At 57.9% G+C, this 18,435-nt stretch overlaps 1 protein-coding gene and 1 long non-coding RNA gene across 4 annotated transcripts in view; one reads left to right on the top strand and one right to left on the bottom strand.

Moving 5' to 3' along the window:
• Positions 1 to 17,748, top strand: part of CPNE2 (copine 2) — a 49,069-nt gene extending 31,321 nt beyond the window's left edge. For 2 of the 3 annotated variants that reach the window (XM_002912257.4, XM_034639301.1), the window contains exons 12-16: positions 2,180 to 2,234; positions 7,091 to 7,142; positions 8,542 to 8,675; positions 15,669 to 15,905; positions 17,190 to 17,748. In XM_002912257.4, the coding sequence (XP_002912303.2) occupies positions 2,180 to 2,234; positions 7,091 to 7,142; positions 8,542 to 8,675; positions 15,669 to 15,905; positions 17,190 to 17,297 (586 nt within the window). In that variant the 3' untranslated portion in view covers positions 17,298 to 17,748. Of the gene's footprint in view, positions 1 to 2,179; positions 2,235 to 7,090; positions 7,143 to 8,541; positions 8,676 to 11,545; positions 11,776 to 15,668; positions 15,906 to 17,189 lie in introns of those variants that run through there. The other variant, XR_004619192.1, reaches the window with a different exon arrangement.
• Positions 10,360 to 15,674, bottom strand: LOC109488853. The gene is made up of 2 exons (XR_004619193.1): positions 13,799 to 15,674; positions 10,360 to 11,797 (listed from the first exon to the last, which is right to left on the bottom strand). It is a non-coding gene; the product is annotated as an uncharacterized LOC109488853 (long non-coding RNA).
• Positions 17,749 to 18,435: the final 687 nt, after the last annotated feature.

An 18,435-nucleotide genomic window follows, 5' to 3' on the forward strand; every position in this document is an offset into this window, starting at 1 on the left:
CCGTCCAACCGGGAAGCTCAGCTGGTCAGAACTGGAAGGGACCCAAAGATCCTCAAACCTGGGAATGGCCAACACACATTATACATGTCTTATTGTCGTTTCCTACACCTTGGCAGACATTGCTAGTCGATTGCTGACCTCTTCCCTACCAAGCCAGATCCACACTGGAGTCCTCCTCCACCNAGCTCAGCTGGTCAGAACTGGAAGGGACCCAAAGATCCTCAAACCTGGGAATGGCCAACACACATTATACATGTCTTATTGTCGTTTCCTACACCTTGGCAGACATTGCTAGTCGATTGCTGACCTCTTCCCTACCAAGCCTCCTCCACTTAGTACACCAGGGAGCCTGTAAGAAAATGAATCACGATAGAAAATGAAACGTGTTTGCTCTTGTTGCAACTTTCCCTTTTATAGCTGGGGCAATGGAGGCCTGGGATGCAGGTAGAGAATTCATCCAAAGTCAAGCACATCAGGGGGACTAGTACCCGGGCATTCTGATTCCCGGGCCCGGCACCAAATGTCCTAATGTTCTCACTCCTGTTGGGAATTTGGAAGGAGCAGCCAGCAGGTGTGGGCCCTCTTCCCATGACCATGCTTCCTGGAGATTTGGGGATAAGTGGGGACAGTGGAAAGGCAGGGAAGGAAAGCTGTGTAGAGGGTGTGGCCTTGGAGGATCAAGTCACTTGAAGGCTATGGCATCACTGCCACAGGTGCTGATTATTGGGACCTCCAGGCCAGAGGGTGGAATGATAGACCAGATGATAGACCAAAACGCAGGAGACCAGGGAGGAAGGTACAGGTGTCAGAGATTTGGCAGGAACAACAGCAGGCTCAGGAATCCTGTGTACACTCAGCCTCCTTGAGAGAGGCAGCCTGAGGACCAGAGTCTGCCTCCCAGGGGCTCAGGAGTGGCTCCGATCCCCGGGCACATTAAGAGAGGTACAGAACACAGGGCAAGGGAGGTGAAAGTCCCCATCTGCATGGCTGGGTGGAGGAGCCCGCTGTGGCCACCCCGGAGTCCTTTGTATCCCGCTGCCCACTTGGTCCCTTCACTGCGGCTTCTCGTGGGCATTCAGGCTTAGCAAGGAAGGCCCAGTGAGTGCGCTTTGCCAGCTCAGTGAGAGGCACCACCACTCACCCAGAACCCTTCACTTCTTCCTTCCCTCATCTCCCCTGTTGTCCTTTCCGCAAATCCTTTCAAAACGCTCGAGTCTTACCCCTTCTTCCACCACCAGGGCTACTGGCCTGTTCAAACCACCATCCCCTCCTGTGCAGATCACTTCCGCAGCTCCTCACTGGTCTCCCTGCATCTCTCCTAGCCCCTGGCAGTTTGTCCTCCACTCAACAGCCAGGGGACTCCGTGTAGCCTTGAGTGAGTGAGCAGGTGAGACAGGACCCCCGCCCTCAGGAGTTCCCGCTAGAGGAGGACACAGGAAAGCCACTGGAGTCCTGAGAGACCAGTTTACATGTAAGGCGGGCGCTCCAGGAGCACCAGAGAGAGAGGGATTCTCAGGTCTCGGGGAAACCCACAGAGAGAAGAGGCCTTTGGAATCGGGCCGTAGAGGATGAGTAGGAGTTTGCCACAGGGAACAGACTGGGGACAGGTAGTTCAGGAGGGGGCACAACGTGATCAAAATTGGAGCGTGTGGGTGCCCTGTGTGGGGCACAGCTAGCGGTCTGCGGCCAGGGCTGGGGCAGTGGGGTGAGGGAGGGCAGGTGGGGATGAGAGCAGGCTCTAGGGCTGGGTGATGAAGGGTCTTGAAGCTAAGCCAAGGTTCTAAGGAGAATTTTTCCCAGCCACAGAAGGGAGGCTGAGAGACAGGCAGTACATTTCCATAACGACTGTGTTCTGCTGGATGCCCGATGTCCCAGTTTGAGAAGGATCTAGAAGCTGCACCTAGGCCCACTGGTTAGAAGTGCTGTGATGGATTAGCCATGTCTGCCACAGGTGTAGATGGGGTCAAGCCTCGTATTCACCAGGCACTCAGAGGTGGTGTGAGCTCAGTAATCATTCGAACAGAGCTCTTTCTAGAGGTGGTGAGCTTTTCCTTCTGTCCTTGGAGGTATGCGAGGCCAGTGGGCCAAGCCCTGGGTGGGGCTGGGAGGGGTGAGTGTGGGCGGCTGAGGCCTCTGTCCTGCTGTCTCATAGTGGTTTTCTTTTCCTCTCTCTGATTAGTGATAAGATGTTTCCAGCTCTGGGCTTTGGGGCCCAGTTACCCCCAGACTGGAAGGTGAGTGGAGCTGAACTGTTTCCTTCTGGTTGAGATGGGCTTTGTGTGTATTGCCTCTCTTGGATCTGCTCTGGAAGGGGCTGGGGGCCCAGCCTCCCTGCCTTCTCTGCATTTACCCCAAGCCCACACTCACAGCCCAGCCCCAACCTCACACGGGCCTAGGGGCTATAAGAACGAGCAGGCAGATTATGGCCTCTGTCCCCTGGTATCAAGTCAGGTGGGGAAGACAAGTAGGAGGCCAGATTTGGCAAACAAAAATCCGGGACACCCAGTGAGGTTTGAGTTTCAGATAAATAAATTTCTTAAGTATATCCTAAATATTGCCTGGGATATATTTATATTAAAACGTTATCCATTGTTTATCTGGAATTCACATTTTACAGGGCATCCTGTATTCTGTCCGGCAGCCCCAAAGACAGGCAGGGTCATCAGTCTTGAGATGGGGCAGCATGAGCCTGGGGGGATCCCAGAGGAGGGCCCCAACCTGGCCCTGGGGGTAGCAGGTAAGGCTTCCTGGAGGAGGCAAGGTCTAAGTCAAGAAGGGAAGGGAAAGGAGGAGTTTGCAGAGTGACTAGAAGTGACGATGGGGCAGGGAAGGTGTTCAGAGCAGACAGACCCCATGCAAAGCCTGGGAGGAAGAGGGATGGGCGAGGTGGAGGAACTGAGAGGTGGGCGTGACGGCCTCTCTATGGAAGATGGAGAGCACCACAACTAGTGGGGTGGGAGGCCAGCCATGCAGGGCCTCAAATGCATGCTAAACAGCAATGGACGGTCACCGCGGGGTCCATGTGGGGTGTTCTCAGCCAGCTGGCATTTTGAAGGCCCGCTCTGGCTGCTGAGTGGGGACTGGCTGGGGTGAGGATGGGCAGGATGGAGAGATGAAGAGAAGAACTGATGTCCATTCTACAGGCGGAAAAACAGAGGCTCAGGGGACTTGCCCAAGGCCATGTTTAATTCCAGCTGGGCAAATGAACCCTTCAGTTTCTTCTCAGAATCTGCTCCCTCTCCAGTGAGAAGCCTGGGGATGGGCACACAGGGCTTGTAAACCCGCCTACGTGTCTCAGCTAGTGCCCCCTCTTGTCTGCCCTGCTGTGCCCCATGCTGTTTTTGAGTGAGCATTTCCCTCCCATCCTCTCTGGGGAGGGACGATCTTCACCTCGAATTTCAGGGAATGGCTCTGTGGCCTGCTGGCCACCGTATGGTGGGGGTGCAGAATCCTGCAGGACCAAAGCTGGGCCTCTAGGCAGACAGCGATGCCCCTGGGGGTGGGGCAGGCTGCTGCGGCCAGGCCCGGGAGGAGCCCGTTGCTAGGACACCGGCCAGCTTTGAAAGAACTCTGGCTGAATGAGATGTCTTCTTGCTCAAAAGCCTCCTTGGAAATGTCACAGGGCAACTCTGGGGAGGCTCAGGGCTTGGCCAGGTTGGAGTGCCCAGTGGTGCCAGGAGGGCTGTCAGAGCCAGGCTGGGCGAGGGCAGATGCTACATCCCATCTCCCCTGCCAGGCCCGGCCCCTCCCAGGCCCTTACCTCCCTCCCTTTCTAACTTGCCTGGCTCCTGCCACGTGAACCTTCTTTCATTCATTCCTGCCTCAGGGCCTTTGCACATGGCCTTCCCCTGGCCTGTTGCTCCTTTTCACTATTTTCCCCACTCTAGAGGCCAAGAGGGCATTCCCTCTGGGAGGCCTTCTCTGAGGGAGTCATGGGGGGCCCCTCCTCCTGTCGCGGGCTCTGTCTTCACAAAACTTCATGGTCGCCTCTGTACGTGTGGGTTTGCTTGTTTGTCGCCTCCGTCCAGAGCTCAACAGTCCGGGGGGCCCTTGGTTTCCTCCTGTGTCCCAGCTCCCAGCACACACTGGGTGTGTACCTGTTTGTTGACAGAGTGAATTTGGGGCCTGGCAGCCTGAGGAGACAAAGGTGTTGGCTCTCTGAGGGTGGGAAGCTGGAGGAACATGCGACTCAGCTGCTTGCCCTTGGGACCTTCCTTCCTTCCTGGGGCTGAGCCAGGTGCACCCAAAAGGACCCCTGCCCTGGCCAGTGGCTGAGGGACTCAGAAAGCATTTCCCTGAGGAGATGGACGTTCAAAACGAGCCAGAGTTGGTCAGATGAAGAGAGGGATCGGGCGGGAAGAAAGGTCTGGGGTGGGGAAGAGCACAGTCTGTGACTCTCCCCACTGTAAGGCTGGGGTGACTGAGACTCGGAGAGGACAGGCCCTCGGGGATCCCTTCAGCTCCTTCTCCCGTGCCCACCCCCACCAGGGCCACAGGGAGCAGCATCTTAAGTCACCCACTGACCAGAGGCCAGGGGCCAGGCTAGGTGAACAGAAGCACTGTTTGTCAGAAGGCAGCAGGGAGTCCCAGGACAAAGACCTGTGGCCAGCAGCTCCCCAGGGACCCCTAATCTGGCTATGGTCTCCAGAAAACGTGTCCTGTTTACTGGCATTTCTTAGGCAAACCAGGGCAGCGTGTGTGGGAGGGGGCTGGGCTGCTGTAAGCGGCTGCACGTGTCTCCCAGATCTGGGCCTGGCTCTGCTGTGGCTCACGGGTGTCACCTGGGCATTCCCTGACCCTTTCTGAGCCTCAGTCTTTCCGCCTGTCAAGTGGAGTTGCTGGAGTAGGTGACCTGAGGGGCCTCTGGGCTGGATACATGACCTTCACAGCCCCATCCTCTTGGACCACCAGGCCTCCGCACAAAGAAAGGAGGAAAAGGAGTGAGGAATGAAGAGGTTGGGTGGCCCAGAAAGCAGAATATTATTGCAACCTTATCAGGAGGGGGCTTTCCCCCTTGGTCTCTAAAATCTCCGCAAATCTGATTTTGCACAAAGTCATTGGCCCAGGGAGGCCTGTTTCCTTGGCAACCATTTTCCTCTCTCAACCCCTCGGTACAAGGCCCCCTCTTAGTCTCTACAGAGAGAGGCTCATCAAGTTGCCATGGCAATGAGGACCTCCAGCCCCCACAGCTGGAGCCCAGACTGGGGACAGGGTGAAGAGGGCCCCAGGGCAGGGAGAGGACCCAAGAGGGACATCAGGGGACTGGCTCCATGCCAGCCCTTAGGGCCGAGGGAGCAAAGAACAGAAAAGCTGTTCCCCCCGAACAGGGAAGGGTCTTCTCAGGCCACCCACCCACCTCTAGGGCCCTGCTGGGGTGAACTCCCCATGCTGAGTCCCACCCCTCTTGGCCCAGGAGGACTCAGCAAGGCCAGGACTCCAATTCCCTTTCCAGGCGTGGGGGGCTCGGGTCTTAGGCTTGTTCTGCTGTGTGGCCTTGGCACCTGGCTTTTCCTCCCTGGGCCTGTTTACTTGTGAAATGGGCACACTGGACTCGGTGGGGACTTCCAGCACGCACGTCGTAATGTTTGGGAGCTAAAAAGCCTGTCTGGGAGTGTTTGCGCCCAGACTAAACGTCTCACCTGGCAGATACTCCCCCAGACCTCTTCATCTTGCTAATTTAAAACCCATGGGCGAGCGTGAGAGGACAGAGGAGGGTCAGTGACTATCCTCCAGACTGAGAGGGCGCTTTCAGACCAAAACACGAAGCCAGCCACTCCACGCCGTTGACACAGTTTAATTCAGGGCGACTTCCTGGGCCGGCTCTCCAGCCACAACTTTTACAGAACAAGAGGCATGGCGGGGAGGCCCCAGGGTGGTGATGTAAAGTAGCGCCCCCTGTGTGCCCGCCGTGTCTGCTGGTTAGCTCAAGGAGGGCCACCTGTGCCCCACTCTAGAGACGATCAGAACAAGCCCTCCCGCACCCCACGTGGGCACACGTTAGCCTCCCCGGGGCCTAGAACACGCAGCGCCTGAGGGCGGGCGTTGCGCAGACACAAGATGGAGTCGTGGTCAGCCTCCTGAGGAGAGGAACGCCTTCTGAGGTTAGTGGGCTCGGGAGGCAGCCTGACCTCGGTTCTGGTCCCAACGTTGTCCTTCAGTAAATGTGAGACCCTGGGAACATTCTAGACCATTCTGTGTCCCAGTTTCGTCATCTGGAAACGGGGTAGTAAGAGGCCTTTCCCCACTGAGTCATGGCCAGGAGCGAGGGGGTGCCTGCAAAGCTCTGAACTGGGGTGTGCGTGCAGTAGGGAGGGGGGCTGACTGGGGATTTTGGCTGTGAGGCTGCGGCAGGATGGAGAGTGGGGAGGCCCCATCTGAGCTCTGGCCCCCCAGGGCCCCGGGTTCTGCAGCCACCGCAGTCCTACTGCAGCCCCGAATGGTGTCTGTGGTGAGTGTTCCTCCATGGTCCCAATCGGGGAGCGTGCAGGATGATCCACGGGGCTGGGGCTGGAGGCAGAGAAACAGGCTGGGCCCCAAGGGGAACTGTGCTAGCCCTCTGTCTGCCCCCTTGCCCTCTGGCCCGTGATGCTTCCTGGTTCCCAGTCCAGCTGAGCAGGTTGTCTGCTACTCCCCGGTTTGGTTCCCTGGCACAGCGCGGGCTCCTTTGCTAGCATTCATCCTGACCATGAAGTTGGGGAAAGCCCTTGGGGCCCACAGAAGTGGAAACTCAGCGATTGCATGTGACAAAGGGGCAGTCCAAGTGCCCCTGGAACCCACCTGGATGCCCCCAAGGCCTCTCTGTCCCACTCCGGGACTCTCTTAGTGGGGCGAGGAGGCACAGGCAGCGCTGACCCCCCCAGAAGAGATTGGGGTGGTGTGCACGCATTGTGAAGTGAGAGTAGTCAGGCCTCTCTGTGGGCTTAGCCCCAGCAGTGGAGGTGAAAGCAGATGTGGGGGGGTCAACAGCCTTGACCTGGGGGTGGGGATGGGGCATGAAAAGCCAGGTGCCCCCAGAGGGAGCCTTGGTCTGGCAGTTGGGAGGGGGGCTGGGCCCAGAAGGCGCCGACCCAGCATTTTCTCTACATTTCAGGTCTCCCATGAGTTTGCCATCAACTTCAATCCCACCAACCCGTTCTGCTCAGGTGAGTATCAAGCCCACCTGTATCTGCCCTGGGCGGAGGGAGGGGCGGAGTTTAGGTTTTGTATTTTTCTCCTATCCCCTCCATTCCTGCTTGCTCATAATGACAGATGGGGAAGAGCTGGAGGCTGGAGTCAGGTGGTCCTGGATGCAAGGCCAGCTGCTGCCCTTTCCTGGCTGTGTGACCTCGGAGGGATCACTGTATCTCTCTGGGCCTTTGCCTCCTCACCTGCCCCAGGGAGTGTGATACCTGCTTAGCTCACCTCACTGGGTTGGCCAGGTGAGAATTAAGGGAAGTGTTGAAGGAAGCCCTGTGTAGGACAGGAGGTGAGGGCAGCAGATTAGATACCTGTCTCTCACCTCCCACCCGAGCTTGCTGGAAGAGCCCAGCTCTGCCCCATCCTGCTCCCGCTGCCTTCCACACAGAGCCTTAACAACCAAGGACTGAGGTTCACCAGCGCAGGGGTGAGGGGAGGAAAGGGCAGGCAGTGAGTGTGGTGCCTGTGCTCCCCCCTGCCCCCTTGGCCTCAGAGGATTTCTGAGCTTCCAGAATCAGAAACTATTGGAGGAGGAAGAGGGCTCCAGGGGGATATGGAAGACGGTGGCCCCCGCCATGAGACCTTCCCGTCCGGGATTTGGCTTGGATAGGGCATCTGCCTTCCCTGGGGATTCCCCAAGCTGGGCCATTTGTCCTTGGAAGGGAAATGCATCAAGTCACCAACTTGGGAAGAATGCTAGGACTCAGAGCCACAGCATCTGTTGGCTAGAAACGTAGCCCATGCTGCTCCTGGGCTCCGTCTAGTTCGGAGCAGGTCACCAGAGACTTTGCCCAAAATCAGGTGGATCAACCCCCTCCCCAGCCAGAGGCCTCCTGGATAGGCCCACGGTGCTGTGGGATAGTCTTACTCTCATAATGGTGGCCGTTTACAGAGCGCCTACTGTGTGCAGGGGCTGTGCAAGCATCTTCGATCCCCCCGAGCAACCCTCAGCAAAAGCCATAGCGTGTCCAGAATGGACCTCAAGATGGCTGGCTGCCAAGTTCCTTCTCTGGGAAGAGCCTGCTGAGCCCCCCTCCGGCCAGCTGCCCAAGAGTGAAGATTATCAGTCCCATTGCCAGACAAGGAAACAGGCTCAGAAAGATTAAACGGCTTGCCTCAGGTCCCGCAGCTGAGAAGTGGCAAAGGCAGGATTTGAACTCAGGTCTGCCTGACTCCATATTCAGGGCTCTTTGCTTTATACCATGTTGGCCCTGCCCTCTGGGAGCTCCCAGTCTCACAGGACTCATTCTGGTCTCTGTAGGGGCGTTTGGGGTGAGCATGAAGTGAAGGTAGCATCTGCAAATGGGATGAGGGTGGGCGAAGGGTCAGGGGGACCAGGCTGATGCAGTCTTCTCCCCGAGGCAGGTGTGGATGGTATCGCCCAGGCATACTCGGCTTGCCTGCCCCACATCCGCTTCTACGGTCCCACCAACTTCTCCCCCATCGTCAACCACGTGGCACGGTTTGCAGCCCAGGCCACGCAGCAGCAGACAGCCACGGTGAGTAGGTGGCCACCACTGTGGGTGTGCGGGAGAGGGCTGGCCCTGGCTGGTCCCTGCTTGCCTGCCAGGAGGGCCAGACTGAGGTCTGTCCCTACTCTGCCCACCCCTATGGGGCTGGTGAGCTGGACATTTGGAGTTCTCTGCCTCAGTTTGCCTGCGGGTATGGTAAGCGGGTTGGACCAAGCTCAGCTTGACTGGTCCTGGCTTTCTAGAGCACAGACTTGAAAAAGACAGGGATTCTGTTCATGCTTGGTAGGACATCGGGCTGTGATCAGTGGGAGGTCCCTCCCCAGGGCAGGGGGTATTCGTTATGCCGGGGACACATGGAAACCAAGAGACGGTGGGCCCTGCAGCCCTTACGCTGACCCTCTGGGCCACTGTCTGGCCCTGGCCCAGTGCTCAGTGATGAGGCTAGAGCCTGGCCCGGCGGGAGGCTGCTGGGGCTACTGTGTGGCATCTGGAATACATGGCAGATGGCCATTGTGAGCATCTGCATCCCTCGTCCTCTCTCTGCCCTGTAGCTCCAGGCCTAATGCCAGTGTGGGGGTCACCAAGGACCACCTTGTCCACTTCCCCCTCCCCCTCCCAGGATTTGCCCTGACTTGACTGTGCAGCATGAGTTGGGAAGTTGACTCCCTCTGTCCCAAGGGTGGTGCCATGAGTAGCCCTTCCTAGGTCCTGTCCCCAGGCCCACTTGTCAGGTTCCAGCCAAGGCTGGAAACCCAGCTCTGGGTGGTGGAGCCTGGGCTGCCACCAAGGAGACTTAGGTCTCCCTCCTGCCTGGTTACTCCCTGCTGGGAGACCTTCACAAGTCTGTGGCCCGCTCTGGGCTTCCCCCTTGGAAAGGATGAGTTGCTGCACCCGTGTTGACATCCCTTCTAGACTGTTCTTTTCATGCTACCTCCAAAATGGCATCTCGAACTGTCCTTCCCAGGGCCAAGGCCACTGGCTTCTGTCACTGGATGCGCCCTCCCCACTCCGGCCCCTCCAGTCCATTCTCCTGCCAGGGATCCTTTTAACCGCCTATGTCCAAGCCTGCCAATCCCCAGCCGCTCCCTTCCATAGAGATCTCCTCTCCTACCCCCACACCTTCCTCCTTAGGATCCCACCACCAACCCCTTCCTGTCCCTCAAGCACACAAGCTTGTTCCCCATACAGAGCCTCTGCCCTGCTGACTCTGCATGGCTGGCTCCACCCACTCCTCCACATCCCTCAGATGCCACCCCCCACCAAGTGATCAAGGAAGCTTGATCACTCGTCTGAGGCTGGTCTCCCACCTCCTCTGTTCATTCTCATCTGGACTCAAGATGGCAGTAGGGCAGGTTAGCAGCGGCAGCCCTACTCCACGTTTCCGTGTCCATTGTCTCCCCCTGACTCCCGCCCCACGGGCCGGGCTGCTGTGTGTCTGCCGTCCTCTGGCCTGTGGCAGGTGCTCAGCACGCCCGGGGATGGGTGAGTCTGTCGGCTCCGCTGTGGACTGTGTGCTGTGCAAGGCTCGGGAGGCAGTGGGAGGTGGCTTGGCCAAGGAAAGGGACCTGGTCCCTCTGAGCCCACCAGAGGCGTGAGACACCTCCCTGGTGACTCGGAAGGTGGAGGTTGGCTTCTGGGAGTGGAGGCAATGATGCAGGAGGTAGAGGTTCAGAGAAGAGGACAGCAGGGCTGGCCTGGGGAAGGCAGGACAGCAGGACAAGGTCTGGTTGTTTGGGAGGTGGAAGGGGGCTCTCTGGTCAGGCTGCCAGGGTCTGAATCCTGTCCCCACCCCTTCCTCACTGTGACGTCAGTAAAGCATGTAACCTCCCTGAGCCTCCGTTTTGTTTGTACGATGGGAAACCGGTGAGACCTATTCAGATTAAACAAGATCACACAGCACCTGCGCCCAGAGACCTGAAGGATGAGGAAGGACAGGCAGAGCAGACTGCAGAGGTCAGGGCTGGCAGGAAGGAGGTCACTGTGCCAGGGTTGGGGGAGAAGGATGGATGTCCGGGTCTCTTCCACCTCCAGGAGCAGGATCTGCTTGAGTGCGAGCCCCAGCCGGCCGCTGGCCACAGAGGGCCTGAGACAAGCCCCTTCCTGCTTGAGCCTGTTTCCTTTATGAAAGGGGAGAAGGAAAGCCCCCCCAGGGTGCCATGAGGATCTGGGGCCACCTGAATGGGACAGCAACCAGGGAAAGGCCTGTGGACGGGCTGTTGTTTAATTTCTGGGGGCGCAGGGCTGGAACTGGTTGGAGAGACAGCCCTTGGGCTTACACCACTTGGATGCCTGTGGTCCATCAGCCAGACCATTGTCCCGCCCAGCCTATTACCCGCCTGAGCTGGCTTTGAAAGGGATGGGCGAAGCGGCCTGCATTCTAGTTGGAAAGGAAGAACTGCGCTGTGGTAGCAGAACAAAGCCGGTGTTCTTGCCAGGCGGAGCCAGGGTGGGATGGCGCAGGAGTACACTCCGGGGAGAGAGGGGCCTGTGCCTGCTAGATCCTAGGTGTGCAGGGGGCTGGGGCCCTGGGGAAGGCCAGGAAGGGGACCTTGGTGTTGTGGGGAACAACTGCTGAGGACTCCCAGAGCAGGGAACTTGGCCCTTTTCTCTGCCCAGTCCTGATCCTCTCAACACCCCAGCCACTTTTAGGCAGCTCCCTGGCGGTCCTGAGGCAAGGATCTGGCACTTTCAGTGCCCCAGCTATTTTGGTCCTGACCTGGTCCTTCCAACCTGGGGAGGCAGCTTTCTCTGGGCACCCTCACCCTCCAGGAAACGGTGCCCCCCACCCCTGTGTGACTTGGGCCATCTCCAAGTAGGAGTGGGACCAGAGACTGTCTCTCAGCCCCTCACCCTGATGTGCAAACAGACACGCTTCTCCACCTCTGGCCTTGCTCTAGCCTGCATCTCACCCTGCACCAGAGGTGGCGCTGCCTGCTGGTTCAGCCTCGAGCTCCAGACCCCAGCATCTCCACTGCCTGGCTGTGTGACCCAGGGCAGGTTGCTGAAGCTCTCTGAGCCTGTTTCCTCACCTGTACCATGGAGGTGCTTGGGACAGTGGCTGCCTCCTAGAAACACTGAGGATTCAACCAGATTGGCACTTGAATTGCTCAGCACGGTGCCTGGCACAGTAAGCACTTCTGGGGACGCCCCTGGATGACAGCACAGTTAGACCCAAGGCAAACGGAAATAATTTGTGGGTTAAATGCTACTTTTATACAGCCGCTTTGGGGGGGGGCAACACTTGGTGTGGCTTCACCTTCCCTGTCCCTAGACATATGCACGCACATGCACACCCACGTACAGGAACTCGAGAGCAGGTGGTGGGAGGCATCGCTCTAGGCAGGCCTGCACTCTCCAGTTCACACACACAACCCGTCTTTCCGGAGCATATTTCTCTGCGGTATGAGGGAGACCGCGATGCGCGGCCTCTGCCCTCCCGGAGCCTGCAGTCTAGTGGGGAGCCTGGCTGGGAGACAGCAGCTGTGACGCATGGCGATTAAGCCCGTGCTGCCAGAGGCCCAGCCTCCTAAAGGTGGCACCTACCCCAGAGGGCTCAGGGAAGGCTTCTTGGAAAAGTGATGTCTAAGCTCAAACGTGGAGGGTGCTTAAGAGTTAGCCACGTAAAAAGCATGTGTGTGCATGGGTGTGCAGTGCCCCAGGCAGAGGGCACAGCCTATGCAAAAAGCCCAGGAGGCATGGTGTTTGGTCATAACTGAAGGAAGTTTTGATGTAAGAGTTGAGTGGGGCTAGGGGACAGCCAGCTACCACAGGGCCTTGGAAGGCAGTGAGGAACCTGGATTTTCTCTTGAGGGCCATGGGGAGCCACTGAGGATATTAAGAGGTTCGGAAAGGGCTAGGGGACCCCCATTATGGATCCTCATCCTTCCCTCTGCCCTTATAAGCCCTGGGTCTCGCTGTCCATGCCCCATTCCTGGTTGGCTACCTAGGTATCTGGTGTCCTGGTAGCGGGGAACAGGAAAACAGGACCTTGGAAATCTCCCCCTACCCCAAGGGTCTTTGGCAGCCACCTTCCAGAAATAAGCCAGGGAGCAGCTTCCCCAGACTCTGCCTGGAATTGTTGGGGTTGATTTCTTATAAATCTGATATGTTAAATTCTTTAGGGGAGGTGTTTATTTACAGCCCCAGAAGCCTGAAGAACCTCTGGGTGAAGGTAAATCTATTCCATCCTTGAATTGTTAGGTGCTCTGATTTTTGGTTGGACCTGACAGTGACTGGCTGTGTTTCTGGGGCAGCGACAGGGTGCCAGACCGGAGAGATGCAGGAGGGTGCAAGGGGCTGCCTGGAGGAGCACTCAGGGTGTGGGGGGAGAGGAGTCTCCAGAGGAGACCTCCCCAAGGGGTAATGCAGGCAGGGGAAGTGGAGCTCCGGGCTGGGGAGGGCCTTCCACCTGCTTGGGGTGGAGGTGTAGACGCTCAGATAGGTCATGGAGCTGTGGCTGCAAGGGTATGCCAGGCAGGAGGAAGGGCACCAGGAAGGGCATGGAGGTGGGAAAGCTTGGGGGTAGGGAAGACCAGGGTTGTCTTTGGGACAGCAGAGCCCTTTCCCACCTCCTCCTGCCCAATTCTGCCCTTCCTTCTTGTCCATAGCCCCCCTCCCCTTCTGTCTTGGGGATGGGGCTGTAGAGCCCTGGCGATGTAGAGGCTTGTAGAGGCTCCGCCTGGGGTGGGTGAAAGCACAGGGCTTGTTAGCTGCCCGTCCCTTGCCAAGGCTGCCCGGCTGGGTGGAAGCTGAGATCAGGCACATGGCTGTGGGTATTATGGCGGGCTGGCTGGTGAGTGAGGGTTAATGTTCAGTGCCATGGCTCTGGCTCTTCCCTGGGCTGCTATCCTAAACATCGAGGCAGTCTGACAGTGGGGTGTGGGGTGAGGGTGCGGAAAGCTCCTCCCTGCCGGAGCCCATTATTGGAGAGGCCAGGCCACCAAAACGGGGTGGCAGAGGGGGGCGCTGTGGAACGAGCCCCAGCTTTGGAGTCAGCCGGGCTTGTGTTGGGATCTAGACTGTGCCAGTTCCCAGCAAGTCACTGAACACCCCCCACCCCAGCCCCTTTCCTCATCTCTAAAACAGAATCACAGCGTGAGGATGGCAGGGAAGGTCTGTGCACTGTTGTGTGTTAGCAGGGGCATTCTCACCTGTCAGGTGGTGTCCATGGTCTTACAGGAACCCAGCTCCCTGGGAAGAAGGATCCAAGACCTGGGGGAGGCCCAGGCTTGAGGTTCCAACCTAGTATGGATACGTGGCTGAGTGAAAGGGGAGAGCTAAGAGGGCTGCATCGGGAGGAGGGAAGGAGGCCAGTCCCGCTCTGAGTGGTGAACCTGTTGTTGACTGAGACCAGGCATTCTCCCTCCTCCTTGCCAGGACCCTCCGTGCCTTCCCTCGTGCCAGCTTAGGTGCCCCAGAAATCTTACCCTGGACTATTTCCGGCAGCATGGAAGTGGAGTTAGAGGGCCACTTACGGAAAGGGTGCTGAAACGATGGTGGGCTGTGGGGGGACAAGGGTGTAGACAGGCTTATAAGGGTCCCCAGCCACAGGGATGGGGGGCTGGCAGCTGTTGCCCTCCACTGCAGGATCCAGGCTGCCATCGCCATAGCAACAGGTATCCCCAGCACCAAGGGCTCAGTCTCTTAAAGGCACAGTGTGGGAGGTGCCTCACTGCTGAGCCTGCTGGGAGCAGAGGGGTTAGGATGGTGGGTCTCCACCTCCGAGTGGCTCACTCGCTCCTTCCAGGGCTGGGCGTGGGGGACAAGCAGGAGAGCAGGGCATCCTAGGGGGCTGAATTTGTAGCCTCTGTATGTTTCCCAGGGAGCAAATGGCTTTGCTGGGTGAGAAGGTGGCCAGGTGCTGACCTGGGGTCTGGTTCTGTTCTGCCCTCCATGACCTGGACTGGACTAGTCTGGGCCCTTCTCTCCTGAGAACCAGAAGGATCAGACTAGAAGGCAAAAGCCTTGAAGAATATTAGGGCCATGTAGGGCTTTTCTATTTTATAGATGGGGAAAGCCAGGTTCCTCAAAAAGGGGCCAGGGGGTGCTTAGGACAGAGCTGAGTTCACACTAAGGTCTCATAGTGCTTGGTATCCTGGGGCCTCTGCCCCCCCCTTTCCGAGTTCATGCTATGGCCATGCATGCTCAAGCTAATTATTCAGCATTTTAAGTAATTTCATAAAGAAACTGTATACCCACCGTAACGCAAGTTCCCACTTGCCATATACAGAGAGCAACAGTAAAAATAAACACCGCGAACTGCACCTGGTATCGAAGTCTAGCTAGAAACTGTTGTCCCCTGAAGCTCTGTGCTTCCCACCTCTCTGTTAATAAGGTGAGCAGATGAGAGGCATTAAAGGCACACTGGAACCAAACTGAGACTCCCTTCTGGGTATAGTCTGGAAGTGAAAGACCACTGCAGAAGTAAGACTGTGACCCCCAAGTCCACTTACTCGCAGGAGAGGCCCACGACCTGTGTGACAGGTAGCCTCGGAGACCAGCCTCGCAGGCGGGGAAGGACGGCGTGCAGGCGGAGTGGAGAAGGCGAGGCTGGCCCGAGTCCGAGAGAACGTGCCTCCCTCGCTGGCCAGGGGCCTGACAGCCAGGAGCGCAGGTCTCGGTTACAGAGCGTGAGGCAGCCATGTCCCCTCTGAGAGGTACAGCCACTGCCACTGCACAGAAGCAGCTGAGGCATGGCCACTCAGGCCGTTGCCCGGAGCCCCGTAGTAGAGCAACTGGAGGGCCAGGCCTGGAGTTGGGGGCTCTGACTCCAACCTGCAGGGTCTAAGGTCACAGCCAGGGCAGGAGGAAGAGAGCAGTTTGTGCTTCGCGCTGGGACCAGGTCAGGGTTTAGACAGCAGAGAGAGAGGCCTGCAGGGGCGGGGTGCTGAGGGCAGGGGCTGGGATTTGGCTACAGCTGGGGAAGAAGAGCTGCCTTCCTCGCAGGGGTCAGAGGGTTTGGGGAGGCTGGGGAAGGGGGGGTGCGGAGGCCTCAGAGCACCTGGCTACCTCCTCCCTCAGCAATACTTCATCCTCCTCATCATCACGGACGGCGTCATCAGTGACATGGAGGAGACGCGCCACGCCGTGGTGCAAGCTTCCAAGCTGCCCATGTCCATCATCATCGTGGGTGTGGGCAACGCTGACTTCGCCGCCATGGAGTTCCTAGACGGGGACAGCCGCACACTGCGCTCGCACACAGGGGAGGAGGCGGCCCGTGACATCGTGCAGTTCGTGCCCTTCCGAGAGTTCCGCAACGTGAGTGTGGGCCTGGGCTGGGGAGGGGGCACTTAGGGGACCCCAGGAACCAGAGTTAAGGATGAAAATCTGGGGCTCCTCTGCTCCACTGACTTGTGTATTGCCCGAGGGCCTGCCTCCAGACGAGGCACTACGACCACGTGAGCACTGGCTTCAGCAAGCTCATGGAACCCAGGGAGTGGTGCCCAATCCACACTGGGGCTCCAGGGCAGGGTTTCACAGAGGCCCTGCCCTCTGACCAAGGCCCAGAACCAGAAGTTAGTTATCCAGGTGGGCCAGAGCACTCCAGGCAAATGGGGGGCTGAGAGCAAAGGCCCAGGGGTGAAGAGAAGCTTTTGTGGTAGTCACACCTCAACCGGCCTCCTTCACAGATAGAAAACGAGGCCCATCTTAGGATGGCCTGTGCTGCAGGGGGACTGGTGCCCCCACCTTGTTCTGGGAGGTGGCTCTGGGCCCATCTGCCGGTGACCCCGGGTCTGCCCATAAGGTCACTGCCCTAGCAGCTGGACCCACAGGATCTCAGAGGGAGCAGACTCAGATGCCACCCCTGTCCTGTCACCTGGGGGCCCAACTCAAGTTACTTAATTAGAAGCTTACTGCGTAGCCTTGAGCAAATCCCTGACCGCTCCAGACCTTGGTTCCCTCAGCCACAGGGCCTCTTGGGGTTCTGTGGCGTAGATCCTACAAGCCAGTCCTAGCAAGAACTTATCACTTTGTTTTATACCCAGTGATGCTCACAACTACCCAGGGCCCTCTGGGTTCTCCTGAGGTGGTCCAGCTCCTTCCTCTGGAGCCTTAGCTTCCTGAGGACAGATGCTGGGCCTCGGCGCCCCCCTCAGCACAGGACACTGACCAAGCACCTCCCCCTGCGGGCCTGTGGCTGGGCATTCAGCAGTGAGCCAGACAGTCCCGGCCCATTTATCTGGGCCAAGAAGGTGCTCAGGGAATGTCTGTCAGGTGAGTAGGCTGTGCAGCTCGCCTCCACCGTCTCTTTCCCTGAAAAGCCTCCCACGGCCACATTCATCCTAAAATGCGATTCCTGGGCACCTCCAAGTGCTCAAGGAAAGAGTTACACTTCACATAAAGGAAAAACACTTCTAGCAGTGGGGTTTCAGGCCCCGGGCTGGGACGAGGGACGCGAGTTCTAGACAGCCCTGGCCCTCAGCCCTGATTCTATCCTCCAGGGATACCTTCTCTAGCAGCAGTCCAGACACTGTGCCCCTCACCCCGGTCTTCCACTGACCCTTTCTATCTCCCCTCTCCACCTCACCCCTGGCCCTGCAGGCAGCAAAAGAGACTTTGGCCAAAGCTGTGCTGGCGGAACTGCCCCAACAAGTCGTGCAGTATTTCAAGCATAAAAACCTGCCCCCCACCCACTCGGAGCCTGCCTGAGTGCCAGCCCGTGCCCAGCAGCAGCATGCCAGCTGGGCCTCCCGCCCTCCCCAGGAACGTGCACGCTCACCCTGCTTCCTTGTGGGTGGCCTTGTTTTTAACCGATCCACGTTTTTATTTTTTACAACCGGACCTCCACCCCCCCTTCCCCCAGCCCAGCTGGGCTTCCTTTGTTGGAGTCGACGGATGATGCTTCCAGGCCAAACTGGCTTCCTCCCTACCCTTAAGTATTGAATGTACTTTGTATAATTTTAGTGGAATTATTGTTATTAAAAAGAAAATTTTTACAATCCTACCTGGCTTTTTCCAAGTACCTAGCTGCAGACCCTGAAAGGAGCGTGTCCCCAGTGCACACTTTTTGTGTCGTTGCCTGCACCTACTTCCTGTTCTTTTTATACTGTGACTGTGTTCTATTTGTTATACTCAGGGTAATAAAGGAGTTTCCAATGTCCCTGTGTCAGTGCCTTCCTCAGCTGGGACCTGATGGGCTCACTGATCTGGGGAAGGAAACAAAAAGCTCTTCCCCCAGCAAGGTGGGGCAGTCGTTTCTACCCAGGGGCACACATTCCACGCACACAGTACTCACTCTGTTAAATGGGCACAGGACTTGGTACAGAGCACAGGCTCAATAGGTATCTGGATAGATAAAATGCCCTGGGCCCCCACCAGCAACTGTAGCCCCTGAGGAACCTACACCAGTCCTGGGGTCCTCAGGCCCAGCCACTACCATGTGGTACCCCGCCCTCCTCCTCTTAACCCTCTGTCCTGCGCGCGCATACACACACACACAGCCATCACGGCCATCTGTTTGCTCCTCTTTTGGGCCTCCCGGGCATCGGGGTACGCCCTGCGGTCTGCAGTGTATGAGAGCCTCTTTGCCCGCACGATGCTAAGCAGGGTTGCCCGCATCCCTGCTGACAGCTGCTGTTCCTTTCTAGGGCATGCCTCACCGTGGCTCAGGCCCCACTTCATGAAGCCAGCCAGGGTCCACTCTCGGGGTCCTCCCAGTTCTCCCCCCTCTTCCACATTTTTGTCTTGTCTCCCTCCCCCTCGGAGTTTCCGTCAGTCACTGTGCCCCAGGCCTCTGTGTAACCAGTAACGGGTTCTGCTAAGCGCTGTTTCCGGCTCCACATTAACA

The sequence above is a fragment of the Ailuropoda melanoleuca genome, chromosome 12 (genome assembly GCF_002007445.2).
Source record: "Ailuropoda melanoleuca isolate Jingjing chromosome 12, ASM200744v2, whole genome shotgun sequence".
Classification (NCBI taxonomy): domain Eukaryota; kingdom Metazoa; phylum Chordata; class Mammalia; order Carnivora; family Ursidae; genus Ailuropoda; species Ailuropoda melanoleuca.